This window comes from Lepidochelys olivacea (genome assembly GCF_965140295.1).
Source record: "Lepidochelys olivacea isolate rLepOli2 genome assembly, chromosome: 8".
NCBI lineage: Eukaryota > Metazoa > Chordata > Testudines > Cheloniidae > Lepidochelys > Lepidochelys olivacea.
The window spans coordinates 70,476,727-70,496,136 of NC_140418.1; the positions used below are offsets into that span (position 1 = coordinate 70,476,727).

The following is a 19,410-nucleotide window of genomic DNA, read 5'->3' on the forward strand; positions in this document are numbered from 1 at the left end:
GGAAGGAGCCTGGGTGTGAAGGTGAAGGATTGTGTGGGTGGGAGAAGTATGGAACGGGTTGGTTTTTTTTGGGTGGGGCAGGATTGTTAGGAATCCTCCACCACGCAGACTCTGGCTGACCCAAATCCCTCTCGTTCAGTCAGGCACATGTGTCCCTTTTCCCATGTATCCCTGCCCCCACTCCTATTCAGCTCCTGCCCCAAGCTGTCCTCCCATGCTAGCCCCTCTGAACCCTAGTCTGTGACACCCCCCCCCCCCAGGAGCCTCATGTGCCCCCTGCTGTCTGTTTTCCCCCATATCCTGTGCCTCCTGGCCTGGACCCAGGGGCAGAGCACTGTGAGGAAGTCGGATTCTTTCTCTTCTCTATCCACAGCTGGTGCAGCTCCTGCCTGGGAGCGGCTGCTCTCTGTTCTGGTACCACAGCAGCCCCTGGTGGGTGAAAGGAGCAACTGCACAGTATTTTCTGTGGAGGAGGGGAATTCTGCACTGCATGTGAATTCTGCACGTGCGCAATAGTGCAAAATTCCACCAGGAGTAAAAATTGTGTGCATCATTCAGAACACCTTGCTACACAGGCCCTTTTTATTTAAAATTGTTAGCATTTGAAATCAACTGAGGCGCTCAAGCTGTTATTGCAAACGGGGAGAGGATCTTTGAGGTATTGATCCAGTACCCAACTGTTTATGGGACTTTATTGGTATAAAAAGAATTTTCCAAACTACTGTGGGATATGTGAGTAATCATGCAACTGATGAAATTACGAATGTATACAGAAGAAATTACAGACTGCTTTTTATGGTGATAACACTATAAGAACCCAAAACTCATAAGGTGTGTTCAGCAGGGTTGTAGAAACTCTGAACTCTTTCTCTGAAGCCCATCACTGTGCATTCATTGAGGCAGTGTGTATATTTCCTAACTAGTTACTCCAGACACTCAGGCAGAAGATTGTCAGCTTAATAGTTATCAGGATTACATCCTCTGATCACTCCCAGTATTTAAGGTCTGTCCCCCTACTACAGCTCTTCGTTCTTCAAAAAGTACCCTTGAAAAGTCTGTAAAAATGATTTGCTGTTAAACATTCCATTTATAGATAGGAATTTTGAGGCCCCATCGTTGTGGCTTTTGAGGTGTTTGGTCTTGAGTACTGGTCATGTCTATCATTAAAGATAACAACTCTTATATACTGTAATTATTTTGTATAGTCCATAGTATATACAAAGCATGACTGAATTATGATGAAAATTAAAGTTGGGAATGAAACTGAGTCAGAATTGCGTATTCAGTACTCTTGCTCAAACTTTCAAATCAAATGTCTCAATATTTTATCAAATGAAATACTTTTAAAAGCTATTTAATCCCATCTCAAATGGTAGCTATCTTGAATTTCACTACTGTAATGATGACTGTTCTGGTTAAATATGTTATGTGTTGTTTTTACACCATGGCATGATAATTGAGAGCTTGTATTAAAACCACTTCCTTTCTCTTGCCAACCTTGTATATCATCAAATTAAAGGGAAAAAGCTGAATGCAGTTATCAGGCTGTGACTACATTAGGTAAAATTGGTTCTGATCTAGTGAAGGTTATAAGTGAAACTTTCTGGTCTTAAGATGACTGGGGTCTCTCTTCAAGAGGTACATGCTTTCATCGGTAAAAGGTATGCCATTTTTGATGCCTTCAGGGATGTAGAGCTGATGAGAAGTGACCCAGCTCGCAGATGATCATTTGGCACACAGACATGGCCTGTCTTGGATAAACCTAATAGTTAATGAGTCAGGCCCTGGTAAATAGTTTTCTTCAAGAAGAATATGTTTCAGAGTAGCAGCCGTGTTAGTCTGTAATCGCAAAAAGAAAAGGAGTACTTGTGGCACCTTAGAGACTAACCAATTTATTTGAGCATAAGCTTTCGTGAGCTACAGCTCACTTCATCGGATGCATACTGAAGTGATGATGAAGTGAACTGTAGCTCACGAAAGCTTATGCTCAAATAAATTGGTTAGTCTCTAAGGTGCCACAAGTACTCCTTTTCTTTTTTTCAAGAAGAATAGTGGTTCTTGTTCTTTGTTTTTCAGCAAACAGATCTGGGTTGGGCATCCTACACTTGACTGATTAACATACAGTAGGCTTTCACTTATTATATCAACAAACTAGAGAGCTTGCTGGACATGTTTCAATTTTGGGTACTTTTTATCAAAAAATTTTATTCCAGTACTGCAGTATTGAAGCCTAAGGATCCTTCACTGTCTTCCTAAATTATAGAGCCTTTAGTCAACCATTTATTCTGGTTAGTAATTCTATTATCAAGACATCAGATACTATGCCGCCAGAGACACTCTGTGAACAGCCGCAGAAGTAATTATATGTGACAGTGGAACATTTTGTACGGCATATACTTCATATCAGCAAGAGGATCTAGGTTAACTTACTCAAACTGTGATATATTGCTGTGGACCAAGCAAGCTTAATTCAGAGAATATATATCCCTTGTTTTTGAGGTTAGGAAGTAGTAAAGTCAGTATCTCGAATGCTTACTGTGTAATAAAGTTAATTGGTTCTGTCTAGAGCTGTATTGGTATGAAATGTCTTCTTCACTGCCTTCATACGTTCAAAGAAGCAGTTTCTTTTTCCTGACAGAGCAATGATAAATTTTCACGTACTTCACAAAGTTAAGTCTCTTTACTTAACTGTAGTAACCCAGTAATTGTAGCTGTGCAGAAAGCCCTGAATGCTCCCTGATTCAGTGGCTGTAGGACCAATAACGAACATTTAGACTACCCTTGTTACACCACACACGAGCTACCACTTCACACACAAAACAGTGAGTTCTTTGTTCATTTCAACAGCATGTGATGATAAATTGAACATCAGTTGACCAATCTTGTCAGGCAATAGAATACAAGAAAAGCCATTTTAGAAGGCTAACATGGAGTACAAGCAAGAGACCATAAATCATGTGTATGAGAATACTTTGTGGCAAAACTAGTTTCTTCAAATACTGGTCCAACCAACACATGCAGTAATCATACACCACTTTTAAAAATTGAAGTGTACCATTCCCCCCTCACTTATAAAAATGAACTGCCAAACATTGACGGTGCAGAATTAGCTCATAAAGGGGAACCTCAGATTGTATGTGGAAGTTCTAGGTAGCTGTTCTAAATCATACTTCTAATTTTTAGCTCCTAGCCAGATTTCTACTGGGGTGGAGGAGAAAGATTAGTGTCAGTACACTTCCCCCCCCCCCCCTTCTTGGGAAGTGGTGGGAAACAAAACAAAACCCTCCCCTCAAAACATTTGTGCTGAACTTTGACCTTATTAACAGTTTTCTGCACTTGTACTGTGCCTCTCCTCAATATCTCAAAGGGGCATCTGTGCATATCTGTTTCTCTCACTAAAGGATAAACAAATCACCAAAAACTGCACTGCAAGTTAGTACCAATCAAAAATAGAACTTGCCTTCTGATTCTCAGGCTCCAGCTTTCACCGCTGTACACCATACTGCCTCCCTGCTTAGACAAACTTACTGAGGAACTTCGAATTCCTCAAGGTGGTTTTTTCCCCAAAGAGAAGGGGCTTCCAGCATGCTTTGAAAATGATCGTACTCTTATTTAAAAAACAAAAACAAAAGGAGTACTTGTGGCACCTTAGAGACTAACCAATTTATTTGACCATGAGCTTTCGTGAGCTACAGCTCACTTCATCGGACGCATTATTAGTCTCTAAGGTGCCACAAGTACTCCTTTTCTTTTTGCGAATACAGACTAACACGGCTGTTACTCTAAAAACAAAAACAAAACCCTTGTTCTGTAACTAAACCTTCTTGACTGAGAACTTTATATCCTGCTCATAAGCTTTGTCCTGGGTTCTGAGGCACCTTTTCTCAGGACTGCTTCTCTATTGATAGTTCATTAATGGAAGTTCAGTCATTGATGCAGCTGGGTCATGATTCATTGATGGTTTTGAAGATCAGGACTGAAGTCCTGAAGAGGAGTGGAAACTTGCTGAGGGAGTGAAGCACAGAGTGATGGGCTTGTTTGTAGCCTGTTCTATTTATGTAGGCTGGAGTCCCTGAGTTGCATTCCCATTCGCTCCTAAGTATAGTGACCTACAGTAATTCAGCATGGAGACAGAGAGCACAGGGGTCACTGTGGCCAGATTCTTATATGGAAGGAAGAGTCATGGTTTTTTTAGCAAATTGGAGGTGGAAGAAGTGGTGAACTGAGACCAGGACACCTTGGCTTTGAACCACTCTGATAGGTGGACAGGAGGAAGCTTTCAGTGGAAAGGAGAATAAAAACCCTGCTAATTCTCTAAAGCATTTCTACTTTCTGACTAATCTCTGTGATTTTTGCTTGAGTTTACATATCTGGACATCAGAATTGCTGACACAAAGGATTTGCTGCTTGGTGGCTTAACTTGGGTATTCCCACTAATCAACAATAACATTGCCTTTCATGAAAGGTAGTAGTTACCTCAGAGGATATGCACTACAATCATGGAGAACAATGAAGAGCTGAATTGCTCTGGACTAGTAATGAGCTATGGCACAACATTGAATCAAGAATTCAGGAGATCCAATAGCTTCAGCTCCTCTTGAACATCACAGCAGTGTTAGGATTTGTCCTGGGACATACTCTTTGTTTTTGGACATCTTGAAATCTTGGTCACAGGTGTCTGGGCTTGTGTGAAACATGCTTGGATTCAGTCACCACAAGTCTGACATGGTAATAATAATTCCGCATCCACTGCACTGCTATCAGCATATCATGTAGAGAAGATGCTTAGACTTGTCTGCCAAACAAGAATAAAATTGTGCCCTCCTTCCTTCAGATGAGCTACAATTATTGTCATTGGATTCATGAGAACTTGGGAAGCTGAATGGCAGGGCACAACAATTTTACATACTAATATTCACATAAATAACTAGTCCGTTCTTCTCTCAGAGCAGGATTGTTAGGTACCAGATTGTTAAACAAAGTTTATGGGTGTCTTTCTGAAGGTTAATGTGTCTGTATCCAGGCTGAACTGAGGACTTCCAAGGAATAAAAGTGACATCCCAAAGTATCCACTGATTTTAGAAAGTGCTTGTTCAATACATTATAATTTGATTTTTCTATTTTTAAATTTGTAGAAAATTATTTTAGAGTTCAGGAGTGCCAGATTCATAGCACTAAAGACTCAAGTCTTCTGTTAAAATACCACATAACTACAGCATGTGAAAACACCCCTGCTCCCATTGATTTTAAAATGTGCCTCAGTTCTGACTTGGGAGGACCATGTCAAGAAGTCAAAGAACAAATTCTCTAAGCTTTAACCTTTTGGCCTGCCTGCTGAGGCAGCTGCCATAAATAGGGGTGAAGTTTTTGTTGATGGTCTCTTGATTTGGAGACCATTAGTTCATTTCACAAAGGCTACCAGATAATATTTTGTCACTGCCAACCTAAGACAGATTCAAACCAGTGATTTAGGCTCTTAATCTCATTACCATTTCCCCTAGGTCAGGGGTTCTCCAAATTTTATTAATAATATGACCCTTCTCTTAGTCTCCTGCATTTATAATGTAACATCACTGTAGAAAGTACGGAATACTTACATAGCAAAGCAAGCGTGGTCATATACTTTCAACTGATTTTTTTTCTTTTTCAGTTGGAAAATTGGGCTTTTGACCAAACAAAATTTTTCTTAGAAGAACTGAATGCCCCAAACTCAAAATATCCATATTTGGATATGCCACCACTGCTGCTTGGGCATTCTAGCTCAGTTGCCTCAAGTCACTGATCTCCTCAGTGGGCCAGGCTTCCCAGCTGGACTGTGGCTATGTCTTCACTAGAGAACCTACAACAGTGCAGCTGTAAGATCTCTCGTGTAGCTGTTCTGTGCAAGCAGGAGAGAGCTCGCCTGTCGACATAGTGCTGTGCACGCTATCATCTATGTCAGTGTAACTATGTCACTCCGGGGGAGGTGTACAATATTCACACCCCTGAGTGACTGACAAGTTTTGCCAACATAAGTGGTAATGTGGACATAATCTGCCTTCTTGATGAGAGGAGGTGCTGCATCATGAGAGATGTAGGCTATGGTACATCATGGGAGGTTAGTCTGTCAAAGAGAATGGACATATTAGGCACCTATGCTACAGCTTTCATGAGGAACCATGATGACATTTCCAAGTAGACATTTTCTGACATTCAGTCAACTTTTTTCTTTGTTACTGAAGATTAAAAATTTCTGTGTGATCGAAAATCCCTGTTTTCATAACACAACTATGAAAAAGTAATAGGCAATTACTTAATGTATTAACTGCTCTAATATAAGTATGTTGATGACACTGGCCACTTTTTTTGTTCTTCCCCTTGCATCCTGTTCCTCTTTTTCTCTCTACGTATGTTTTTCTAATGCCTGGTTCACCCCTCCCCACAACACACACACACACCCTGCCCCCATCTCTCTTGGTGAGTGGTTGGCTCTTGTAGTGAGTAACTTCTGTTTTCTTTCTTGCTTTTAAGCATCAGAGGCAGGTAGGAAACTCCTTTGCTTCCAGATGTTTTTAGGTCACCTAGGTCCAGTTTGTAATGAGAAAATGACACCTGTAGAAGTGGCTGGAAATGAGGAGAGCTAATGCTGATTGGTCAGTTTTCTAGGGGCCACCAGCAAATAGTATGTAGATCACAGTTTGGGAGTCATTGTCCTAAAGCATGAAGTCCCTAAGCACTTGTTTGTCATAAACTTCACTAAAGAATATCCTGGGTGTGATGGGTTGAGTCACAGAAACCCCCTTTTGGGAACTGCCACCTGATGTGCTGGGGCTGCTTCTGAGCCCATTTTCCCTAGCATCTTAAGACTTCAGAACCTTGCCTGGTTGTGCCAGACACACTAGCGTGCTACAAACAGACTCAGGTCTGAACCACGTCTCCCAAAAGCTGCAGGCTTAACTGAAAACAGCTTAAGAAGTGCTCCTGTCTCCCAACACCCAGATACCCAGTTCCCAATGAGATCCAAACCCCAAATTAATCCATTTTACTCTGTATAAAGCTTATACAGGGTAAACTCATAAATTGTTCGCCATCTATAACACTGATAGAGAGAGATGCACAGCTGTTTGCTTCCCCAGGAATTAATTAATTACTCTGGGTTACTAAGTAAAATGTGATTTTATTAAATGTAAAAAGTAGGATTTAAGTGGTTCCAAGTAATAACAAACAGAACAACGTGAATTACCAAGCAAAATAAAATAAAACATGCAAATCTAAGCCTAATGCAGTAAGAAACTAAATGCAGATAAATCTTACCCTCAGAGATGTTCCAATACGCTTCTTTTACAGACTAGACTTCCTCCTAGTCTGGGTCCAACAATCACTCTCATCCCTGTAGTTACTGTCCTTTGTTCCAGTTTCTTTCAGGCATCTCTTTTGGGGTGGAGAGGCTATGTCTTGAGCCAGCTGAAGACAAAATGGAGGGATTTCCAGGGGCTTATATAGTCTGTCTTGTGGCTGGAAACCCCTCTCTCCCCCGGTATAGAATCACAGCTACAAGATGGAGTTTTGGAATCACCTGTGAAAGTCACATGTCCATGCATGGCTCAGTTCTCTACAGGCAGAGCCATTGCCCACACGTTAGCCCGAATGTTCCCAGGAAAGCTCAGATGTGGATTGGTGTCTATCAAGGTCCATTGTTAGCCAAGTACTTCCATTTACTTGAATAACCCCTGAAACCCTTCACACTATGTTGATCAAATCTGCCTTAGGTGCTTCCTACAGCAAACCCTTTAAATACAAGCATAGAGCCAATGCTCATAACTTCAGATATAAAAATGATACATGCATACAAATAGGGTGAATACATTCAGTAGAATGTAACCTTTGCAAAGATATGTTCATTGGCATATCTAGTATAAGACCTATTCCAGTTAAGTCGTATTTACACTTATAAGCATATTTATATAAAGCATTATGGGGTGCAACGTCACCCTGGGTTGTTGAGTTTTTGGCGGGAGGGAGGACGGGGTTGGGGAGAGTTTCTTTCCCTGTCCCTGAGACACCTCTCCCATCCCTTTTCTGGTTAGGAATAAGGAAATTTCCATACGTTAGTAAGGGGGAACTTTTTAAACAAAAGAAGCAAAAATGTCAAATGAAGCAACAAAAAGTCTCAAAAGAACCTTTGCAAAAAAGATGACCAGTCACCCTTTTATACCCCCAGTTTTATACCAGTTTTTAAAAAGGAGGGCAACATATATAACAACTTAGTGTCACTGTATTAGACTCTTCTCCCTTCTTCTTTTCCTTCCCCCTACCTCCCTGTGGGAAAGTCAACTTTAAACCTATCTCTTCTTTCTGTTCTCCCTCCCTCTCTCAGAATGTTGTCAGTAGAGGAATATGTTGAAATGATTAATTGATAGAATGGCACGTTTCTCCCCCTTCTAGAGAAGAGGTGTAGGCTGTCCTGGATAGAGAGAGCAGTAGCTGAGCTGGGTGGTAGAGCAGACCCAATAATAGACTAGGAGCAGTGACCTCTTTAAAAGTTTCATAGTGGCTTCCATTGTAATCTCGTTTTCAGTCTCCTAAATTCTTGAAGGTGTGTGGAGGGTTTTGTTTTAAAAGGAGCAAAACTTTCATTCTTTTTTACCTTTCCTTCAATAGGAAAAGGTATGGTTGTTAACTGTAGAAAGTTAACTCATAGTAAAATCCTAGTGAAAACAAGGCAGTTTGTAGTTTGCACGTAAGTTAACACAGAGGTGGGCAAACTACATGGCCCGTGGGACTGTCCTGTCCGGCCCTTGAGCTCCGAGCTTGGGAGGCTAGCCCCTGGCCCCTCCCCCACAGCCATGCAGCTGCGTGGGCAGTGGTCTGGGCGGCACGGCTGGCTCAGCTGCCAGCCGTGCCGCTCTGAGTGGCATGGTAAGGGGACTGGGGGCTGGATAAGGGGCAGGAGATCCCGGGGGGGGGCAGAGGTTTGGGGGGGTGGTTGGGACAGGGAGCGGGGGGGAGTTGGATAGATGTGGGAGTCCTGGGGAGCCGGGCAGGGGTGTGGATAGGGGGTTGGGGCAATCAGGGGACGGCGAAGTGGGTGGGGTTGGATAGGGAGTAGAGTTCCGGGGTGTGGGTGGGGGGCAGTTAGGGGCGGGGATCCCAGGAAGGGGCGGTCAGATGACAAGGAGCTGAGGGGGTTGGATGGGTCGGGGGTTCTGACGGGGGGTGGGAAGTGGGAGGGGGCGGAGACCAGGCTGTTTGGGGAGGCGCAGCCTTCCCTAGCTGGCCCTCCATGCAGTTTTGCAACCCTGATGTGGCCTTCTGGCCAAAAAGTGTGCCCACCCCTGAGTTAACAGGTCAATTTAAAAGACTATGGAAGACTATGCTTTCTAACTCAATCTAATTCATGTATTTAGACTGTATCATTATACATACACACACAGGGAGGCATGAAAATGCTTTAATTTTGACACTTTCTAAATTTTGAGTGCTTGACTTTACAGCCTTAAGGTCCTTTTTAACCTAGTTTTTTGTGTGTAATTATGGTACATTAAAGAAAGGTGTTATAAGAACATTATTTTGCAAGCAAAATGACGCACTCAAGTTTTAGGAAATGCCATGTTTGGGATTGGCAGCGAAACCTTAACACCGCACCCTTTGCATGTGCCTGATGCAGTCTTTAATTACATTATCACCTACTATTTTTTTTCATAGAGCTTCCATCAGCACATTGATAAGCAAGGGGGCCAAAATTAAGGTTGCCCAGGCAACTGTAAATTTGACACTTCCTAACTTTCAAGTACGTGACTTTGCAACTTAAATAACGTTCCTGTAAGGTAGCATAGGGTTTTCATGAATATAATTTTCTAGGGTGTGTGGTTGTTTTCATTTGTTTTAAGCTAAAAGAGAAATTACACTTAACTGCTACAACCTCCCACCATGAGTGGTGTTTACATCCTTAATCTTCAGCACTGCAGAACAGTGAGTGCCACTTGAAGACAGGACTAACTACATTAGCTGATAGTGGGAAGGATGTTTTCCCTGAGGGAGGTTGGAATGGGTTGCTCGGGCCATGTGCTGGGTCTGGGAGGTGGTGGAAGAGAGGCTCATCTGGCCTGGATATGTCTTCTTTCTTCCCAGCTCAGGAGTGGGGAGAGCTCCTGTTTCCTGTGGTGTGCAGCCAGAATGAGGGAGGGCCTTTTGTGTCATGTTTTGCGTCTGGGAGGGTAGTCAGGAAGTGTCTTTCCTGGCTCTTCTGTGACCCTGCACAGTTATTTTGGCAGTTCCCGATGTGGTGTCAGCAGCAGTTGCTCCTTAGGTGGCAGCATGAGCCCAGTCTTATAATGTTTGTTCGTATTCTGTTGTTTTGACAAGCTGCCATAATTTCCTGAGGAATGAAGGTGAGGGAAGGGAAGTGGCTGTTTTCAACAGTGCATGTCTCAGTAAAAACTGAACATAATTTTATGAGACAAAGAGGGTTTCTCTGAGAGCTTGTGTGCTGCAAACAATGGAGGTCTTGGGACTTCTCAAAACAAAGTTGTGAGAATATTTTATAATAGAAAGTATTAGGCAACTGAAATATAGAGGCCCCCAATAATGGATAACATGTTTTTAATTACACAATATATACTAAAAGAAAAGGAGTACTTGTGGCACCTTAGAGACTAACCAATTTATTAGAGCATAAGCTTTCGTGAGCTACAGCTCACTTCCTCAGATGCGTATCGTGGAAACTGCAGCAGGCTTTATATATACACAGAGAATATGAAACAATACCTATTCCCACCCCACTGTCCTGCTGGTAATAGCTTATCTAAAGTGATCATCAGGTGGGCCATTTCCAGCACAAATCCAGGTTTTCTCACCCTCCACCCCCCACACAAATTCACTCTCCTGCTGGTGATAGCCCATCCAAAGTGACAACTCTTTACACAATGTGCATGACAATCAAGTTGGGCTATTTCCTGCACAAATCCAGGTTTTCTCACATCCCCCCCACCCCCATACACACACAAACTCACTCTCCTGCTGGTAATAGCTCATCCAAACTGACCACTCTTGAGTGGTCAGTTTGGATGAGCTATTACCAGCAGGAGAGTGAGTTTGTGTGTGTATGGGGGTGGGGGGGATGTGAGAAAACCTGGATTTGTGCAGGAAATAGCCCAACTTGATTGTCATGCACATTGTGTAAAGAGTTGTCACTTTGGATGGGCTATCACCAGCAGGAGAGTGAATTTGTGTGGGGGGTGGAGGGTGAGAAAACCTGGATTTGTGCTGGAAATGGCCCACCTGATGATCACTTTAGATAAGCTATTACCAGCAGGACAGTGGGGTGGGAATAGGTATTGTTTCATATTCTCTGTGTATATATAAAGCCTGCTGCAGTTTCCACGATACGCATCTGAGGAAGTGAGCTGTAGCTCACGAAAGCTTATGCTCTAATAAATTGGTTAGTCTCTAAGGTGCCACAAGTACTCCTTTTCTTTTTGCGAATACAGACTAACACGGCTGTTACTCTGAAACCTGACAATATATACTGAAGAGACAAAATGGGTGAGGTAATATTTTTTATGGGAGCAACTTCTGTTGGTGAAAGAGACAAGCTTTAAAGCTTACACAGAGCTCTTCTTTTGCTCTGTGTAAACTCGAAAACTTCTCACCAACAGAAGTGGGCCCAATATTGCTTCACACACCTTGTTCTCTAATTCCCTGGGACCGACATGGCTACAACAGCACTGAAAACTTTTCTGCCATGATTGTATTGCATCTGAAATGGAGCACAGAAAAATTACTAACTTGCTTGCAGGAGCGGGAAGCAGATGTTCATTGAAATAGTTTAGTTCTTCTCTAAATGTATTTTTTTCATCTTTCCCCACTCCACAGTTTCTATGCAGATTTTGGACCTTTAAACTTGGCGATGTTATACAGATACTGCTGCAAACTAAATAAGAAGTTAAAGGTAAAATTTTAATCCTTTCTATTTAGATTTCTGTACCAAGTATTCAAACTCTGTTGTTTTTAACAAATTGCAGTGCACAGCATTGTTGTGCAAGTGTCATTTACATGGTTAACCTTGAGCTTTGGACACAGAAGTTGTGCTGTCTTGCCATATGTGTACTCCCAATGAGGAACTAAAAATTGAGCCTTTTTGTTCAGCAATTGAACCACAAAGGACATGTACACCTTTCTCTTCAAGGTAAAATATAAGCCAAAGGAAGTTAATGTAATAGTAAACAAAGGAATAAAAGCCAGAATCCTTTTGAGTTGTGTTGATATCTTTGAGTTCATTGCCAGCATACCTGCCGGTAATCTATAGGTATGTTCGCATGAACAGTATTAGAAGACTGAAAGATCATGATAGCATGGTAAGAGTGTGTGACAAAGGATGAAAATGCATGTTAAAATGAATATTTTTTGCAATGGAAGAGTTAGGACTTCTTTAGATAGTTTCTTTAAAACCAGATATCTTTATTAATGTAACAGTAATACAGATACATTCAGTTAAATTCATATACAAAAACACTTTTTTCTGATGTGGTGGCCCAGTTGCTGTTCCTAGCCACGCATCTGTGTACCTATTCTCTTCTCTGCCCGTCCATTAGGGCTTTCTAAATTTGGTCCTTGACTTTGACTTAGGTCCATAGGTCTTATGTGAGGTATCTGTTTTCTTTGGATGCCATGACGACTTTTATTTAAATTGTAAAATGCCTGTTCCGAATCCTAGGCAGTACATAAAATACACAATTCAGAATTAAAACGCAGCAAATGACTTTCAAAAATGCATATAAAATGTATTGACCTCCTCTAAGAACAATAATAATACAGTCATGTAGCCTTCAGTCCAGCCCTGTCCCCAGATGCCCAAGGAAAACAAAGGTTGCTTTCTGCACCTGGTGTAAATCCTAACAAATTCGGTTGCCTTATAAGAAAAGTAAATATCTTAAATAAACTTTGTTAGGAATCTTCTGACAAAAACAGGCTCTGGTACAGACCTTGCTGTCAATTTTCACTGCTGTTTTTCAGAGATGGACAATGTGAAACTGACAAGAATATGTCCATTTCAGTCAGCAGCTGCTGGATCCTAGGGCCCATGTTTTGTTTTGGAAATGCCATGTGTCAGTGCTTCCAAAAGTAAAATTTTACACAATTTAAGTTCACAGCAATCTTTGAAATGGGAAGATTTCCCATCTACTGGAACTTTCCAAGTTTTGACCAGTTCTAATTTTAACTTCAAGAAAACATTTTTCAAAGTACAGAAATATTCTCAAATTAATTTTTATAAAGTTTTTAATAAATTTGTACTGTTCACTTCAAATTCTTCACTGACTATGTAATATAGTTAAAAAGTGATTTAAAGCTAATGGAATTATAGAACATATTACTGCAAAACGAAATACATTACTACCACCTAAGTAAATGTGTGGAGTTAGATTACTTTGTATCATTAGCTGAACAGTTGCCTAACTATGCAACCTAAATTTGGCCCCTCCTTGTGCATGTACATCTTGATACAGTCTGTAACTACACCACTGCATACCACTTTTTTCCTCAGAGCCCATGCCATGGGCCCTGGAAGCCCAACCCAGGACTTCTCAGCACCACGTCAAGAAGCCTGAGAACGCTAGCTCTAGCCAGGGTGCTCAGGGTTTCTGGGCTCCTTCCTGTGGAGCCATGACCCTGGAAACCCTTGGGTTCCCAATACAAAGGCAGTCTGCATGGCAGGGCTGCCCTGGAGCGACAAACTCTGGAAGCCTGGGGTTTTCAGGAACAATTTTGGTTTGAATGAATCAGCATTTTCTGATTGAAAACCTGTTGGGAAAATCCAACCAGTCCTACCACAAACCATATTTATAATATGTGTATGAAACAATCATTAGTTTTAGGGTTTTGAATTATGTCCTGTGGGTCGGAGTTAAATGTTGGAATGCATAATCTGGATTTCCTGTGCCAATATTGTTAATCAAATGTCAAATATTTGCATATTATTTTTTGTTAGTGCACCTGTTGTGCTAGGAATTTTCCAAACAAAAACAAGGCCCAGGCCTTGTCTTGTAGAGTACTCAGTCAGAAACAAACCGATTAAAGGGAAGGGATACAATTATTAGCTGGGTGCCCAAGATGGCCCTGGGTCAGGTACTGGCAAAATAAAGTTGAAGCATTAATTCTCTTGTTGGTAGAAGTCAGTGAGTCTTTTCCATATGCAACACAACAGAAGTGTGTCTTAGGAATGGACTTAAATGTGGAGTGGGTGCGGGTATTTTAATTAAAAATCAGGAAGGACGTTTCATGACAGAAGGCAGTATGGAATTAAGCAGTTGATAAATAGGTGGCTGGATCTGTCATCCTAGAAGTGGAGGGCTGATTCAAAGCAAGACAATAGCAGATAAATAGGGATGGAGCATTTATGTAAGGCATTGACGACTGAGACAGGAAGCTTGAATTTGATATAGTGGCAGAGGGGGAAGCCAGTGGAGAGATTCATATGCGGGGAGCATGGTTAAAATGATAGGCCAGGGAGATTTTTAACTACAGCATTTTATACATGCTGAAGAGGGTAGTGTGGAAGTCAGAGGGGAAAATTTTGCAGTAGTAGAGACTGAAAGTGAGGACCTTACTGGGGAATGTTACATGTTTGAACTGTTAAGGTCTGGGCATTTGGTTGGTTGGTGAAAAATGTTCTTTAAAGATGCTGTAGTTAGTTTACATAAGGGTTATATGATTTGTCTTAGGAAAAAACTGAACTTGAAGTTACTTTTTCTATGGCTAGAAATTCCTGTAGGTACTGACTAGTGACTTTTTTTTTTAAACTGTTCCTTTTGTTTACAGTATGTGGACTCCAAGTCGTCTGCTTGTGGTATGTTTGTACGTGGGGGTTTTTTTGTTTTAAAATAATCCACTTTTTATTATATGTTAAATGTACTCTGTATTAAATTCTCCCTCTTTTGGAATTCAGACATTAACACCATTTTAAACTTGTTTATATCTATTTCCCTCATCTTGTCTAACTATTCATGACAGTAATTCTAGGAAGGAGAAAGCAGTCTAGTATAATGGTCCTCAAAATACCTTAAATCTTAGAGGAATTGGGGAGGCAATCCTGGGCTCTGAGAATTTACATAAATAAAATAAGTATTATTTAGTGGAGCTCCCTTTAAATCTTCCCTTTTAATTGGCAAAAAATGTGTGTGTGTTTTAAATCATGTTAACTCAATTGAGTTAGCATAGCACACTGAAAGCATGATCAAGACACAGGCTAATACATCTGAAGCCATGTTAGCTGGCTGCATTTTTAGCCTTCAGATGTGTTAACCTACATCTTAATGGGGTTTTTCAATTGTGTTAAGCTCAGAGTGGGTCAAGGCAAAAGTTATCAGACCACACACATCTGTCACATCATTGAAAAATGCAGGGGGGGAATATAATCACCCACTGATTGTGTATTTCATTGACTACTCTGAAACATTCAGTACTATCTGACATGATCACCTTTGGAGGATACTGCAGACATGGAGATTCCAAAGCATTTCACTGAACTCATTGCAAGTCTAACGTTGACAGATTACAGTGTGAATAGCAGCAGGTGACAGCAAGTGGTTTTTTTTTACTGGGCAGGGTGCCACACACACATACATGCCTTTTTTGTATATACTTTTCCCAAACCTTTTCAACATGTACACAGAATTTATTGTGAGACAAGCCCTGGAACGTTTTGCCAAAGTGGATGCAATTTGGATTTTCATTAATGGACACTTCTTAACCTACTTTAGACACACTGACAAAGTACTCTTTGCTACAACCACTGATATAATACAATTAAATTGTGGAGTCTGTTAAAACAGTGAGGGATATGAACCCTTCCTGAATGAGTAAAAACTAAGTGCATGCACATTTACACGATTAATAAAATAAGATACAAACAGGAATCAAGATTAGTGCTCAGGTTTGAGAGGCAGTAGATAGAATCCAGTCATCTAGGATCATACATATCCAACCAAGGAGGCGGTTCTGAAGAAATCTGAAGACTAGGAATGGCTTGGTCAGCCATGGCCTCTCTTATGGACATTTGGAAAAACCATGGCATCTTAATGTATGAAGGTTTGACTAGTGAAAGCATAATTTTTTCCATAGTGTCTTATGGATTTGAATCATAGGAAATTAATGCTACTGAGAAGAGAAAAATGAAGCCTTTCAGATATGGTGCTGGCAAAGACTGTTGCATATCTCCTGGATGGAAAAGAAGACACATACTTGTTAGAAATATTATTGGACAGACGTAGAATCTGCTGTCGGAAATCAACAGGCACAAGCCTACATACTTTGGTCACATCAGGTATAGAGATGGAAGTAACCCTGAGAAAGTCGTCATGGAAGGAGTGGTGGTGGGTCATTGTAGCAGGGGACACTCAGCAAGGAATTTAATAGAAAGTACGTGCGGCAGATCACTGGGAGTTTAGGTGCTAAGGGCTCAGAGCTGGCAATGGAATGAGAGCGCTTCTGAAAAAGTCTGCTGTGGTGTCACCAATATTCAGATATGAATAAATGATTTTCTTTATTAAATTCAGTTGAGCTAACAATTGAAAAACGCACCCTTTTTTTACCTGTCAAAACACGGTCTAAAAGTAAAATCCAGATTTCCTTGTTAGAGAGTAGGTTTTGAGATTAGTGTGTGAAATAAGACTAAGTAAGTGTGTGGTCTTATTAGCAGCTTTTTGGAATAGTGACTTCCTTATGTGAATAACAAATAAGTAGCTAATATATTGGCTATTTGTTGTTGTGAGCCTTTTGTTTTTACATACTTTGTTTAAAAAAGGCTATGTATGCTACAGTTATCTCTCCTTATGAAGGAAGTGTGGGATACAAATATTTAACTGGACAAACTGGAGTGTGGAAAATGTCATGATTACCCTCTGCTCAAAAATGCACCAAAGAGAAATGGAAAGCCTTCAGCTTCTTAAAATTGTTTTAGGTTTCTGTTAGAGAAAATGCCAGAGGTGTTATCCACTTGAGCTAGTAGTCTGTCTTACTCAAATATTCTTCTGTTGTGCAAAAAGTCCCAGACAACTTTTTTCTTTTTAACCATTGCATTTTTCTTTAGGCATTCTGCATGTAACCGATAAGACTGTAATGGATGGTTGAAAGTGAACAAGTGTATCCAACAAAATACATTGGTTTATATGGGTTTAAATAAATCCTACTCCAAGCAAAATTTTTGCCTCAAATAGAAAAGCTCCAGAGACTCCATTAGGGATCTCACCATTCCCAATCTCCTGGAATCTGCGATGTCCCCCTTGCTCAGCTGCTAGGCAGAGGCATGGCCAGGCAACTCTGTGCGCTGCCTTTGCCCAGGGCACTGGCCCCACAGCTCCCATTGGCTGGATGAGGGGGACGTCACAGCTTCTGGGGAGCCACCCAGGTAAGTGCCACCCAGAGCCTGCCTCACCCCATCCCGGGCCCCAACCCCCTGCCCCCTCCCACACCCAAAGCTTTTCTGCTGCTGGGGAGTATGCTGGGGGGGAGGGGGCACGCGGTTGCCCAAGACTGCCCCAGCAGCAGCTGGTGCACTTGGCACAGGATCTGTCTGAGCTGCCCCTGAGCCAAACGCACCGACCACTGCAAAGTTCATGGAAAATCATGGAATCCGTGACCTCCATGACAAACTTGCAGCCTTAAACAGCTGTAGTCTGAAGCCTCACTGTGATGTTCTATCTCTTCTCCAAATTACCATGAAATAGGCAGAATCTTTGGGGAGTGGGGACCTGTAACACCTCCCTCCCATGAGGGTAGCTGCCTTTGGGAGCAGAAATATTGAGACACTCTTGTTCCCACTGAGTCTCCAGGCTGAGAATCTCTCGTCAAGTGTCTGATGGTGTTGAGTCCTGCTCCATGTATAATAGAAACAAAGCCTTAGTCCTTATATCCAACCTAAAAGTGGAGATAGATTATGGAAATGTCAGTTGGAAACTACTGCAAAAAATCAACATTTGATAAACCTCCTTTCATAAAACACACACACACAGTTCCCCAATTGAAATACAAATTAAATATGCTTAAAAAGTTATTAAGTGACAGCTACATTCCATCAAATACTGGTCTCCACTTAAATATTCCCTTATTCTTAGGGATTTTTTAATTCCTTGATATACAGTCATGTATATTTAATATAATGAACAATACTTGGGAGCATGTCTGTTTATAACCAACATTGAACTTTAAATAAGTTAAATGGCTTCTGAGAAGTTGTACTTCAGCTGTATTTGTGTGTGTACTTGTGTCACAGAGTCACTGGGCCAGTGCTCTAGAACTACTCCATAGGAAGCTAGTCAGGACTCTGGGGTAGTGTGCCTCTCCTCTCTGAGCATACTGTCGCCAGGGTAAGAAGCTTACACAGCTTCGACCTTCCTGGGTCTGACCTCGGAGCATTCAGCCTCCCCTTCCTCCCCATGTGCTTCCCGCAGCGAGTCCACCCGGGCAGGGCTCTTGGGGAAGCCAGAGGGCCCTGCACCCCAACTCCACAATCAGATGTGACTCTCAGCCAGCCAGTAAAACAGAAAGTTTATTAGCTGACAGGAACACAGCGTAGGACAGAACTTGTTAGCACAGAAATCAGTGACTTTTAACCAAGTCCATCTTGGGGAGTCCTGGGCCGGAAGCCCTGGACTCCCTCTCTTTCAGTCCCCCCAAGCAGACAGCCCAGCTTCCGGTGACCGGACTACTGACACCCCCATTGCTCCTGCTCCTCCTTCTTGTCTTTGTCCCTGGGCAAAGAGCCACCTGGTTGCATCCCCACTGGGTCTCAGGTTACAAAGGGCCATGCAGATAGCTGGAGCAGCCTCACCTGCCCCAGAGGTCTCAGCCAAAGTAACAAACCCCTATTACCACCACTGAGGTATTGGTGCAGCACACAGGGAAACTGAAGCACACATTCATGCAGATCAGTAAAACTCATAGGCTCAACAGTAAGACTCACATATAACATAAAAAGGGAAAATCCCCATTTCGTCACAACTTGTGCGGGGGCAGGTGTTTGTTTTTAACAATTGGCTACTTTTAGTCTTTAAACATGGTTGGGAGAAAAGTTGTGGGTTTTTTTTAAGGTGTGGCTTGGCCAGTGTCAAAAGCAGATTAACATTTTTAAAACACAAACAATTGTAATATTCTGGTGGTGGATTTTAAAAAATGAACTTTTTTGTATAGTCAGAACTTATTCAAGGATATCTTTTCTCCAAAACAAAAAAAAAAAAGAAAAGAAAAAATTGTAGGTAAAGCACTGAGAGGTTAAGCTTGATAAGAGAGCCTGTTGACCTTGTTTCATTCCTTGTGTTTTGATCACTGATTGCTATGGAGATGATGTGATGCTGTTCTAAGTAATCAACAGCAAGACAAGAATACTTGATCATAATATCCTGTTTGCTCTTTGAAATTGAGCTTTGGTGAAATGTT

General features: G+C 41.6%; 1 protein-coding gene across 3 annotated transcripts in view; it reads left to right on the forward strand.

Moving 5' to 3' along the window:
- The window catches only part of CDC14A (cell division cycle 14A), a 115,191-nt gene that overhangs the window by 7,534 nt on the left and 88,247 nt on the right, over window positions 1–19,410 (forward strand). For all 3 annotated transcript variants that reach the window (XM_084637158.1, XM_084637156.1, XM_084637157.1), the window contains exon 3: window positions 11,854–11,929. In XM_084637158.1, coding sequence (XP_084493284.1) covers window positions 11,888–11,929 — 42 coding nt within the window. In that variant the 5' untranslated portion in view covers window positions 11,854–11,887. The remainder of the gene's footprint in view (window positions 1–11,853; window positions 11,930–19,410) is intronic.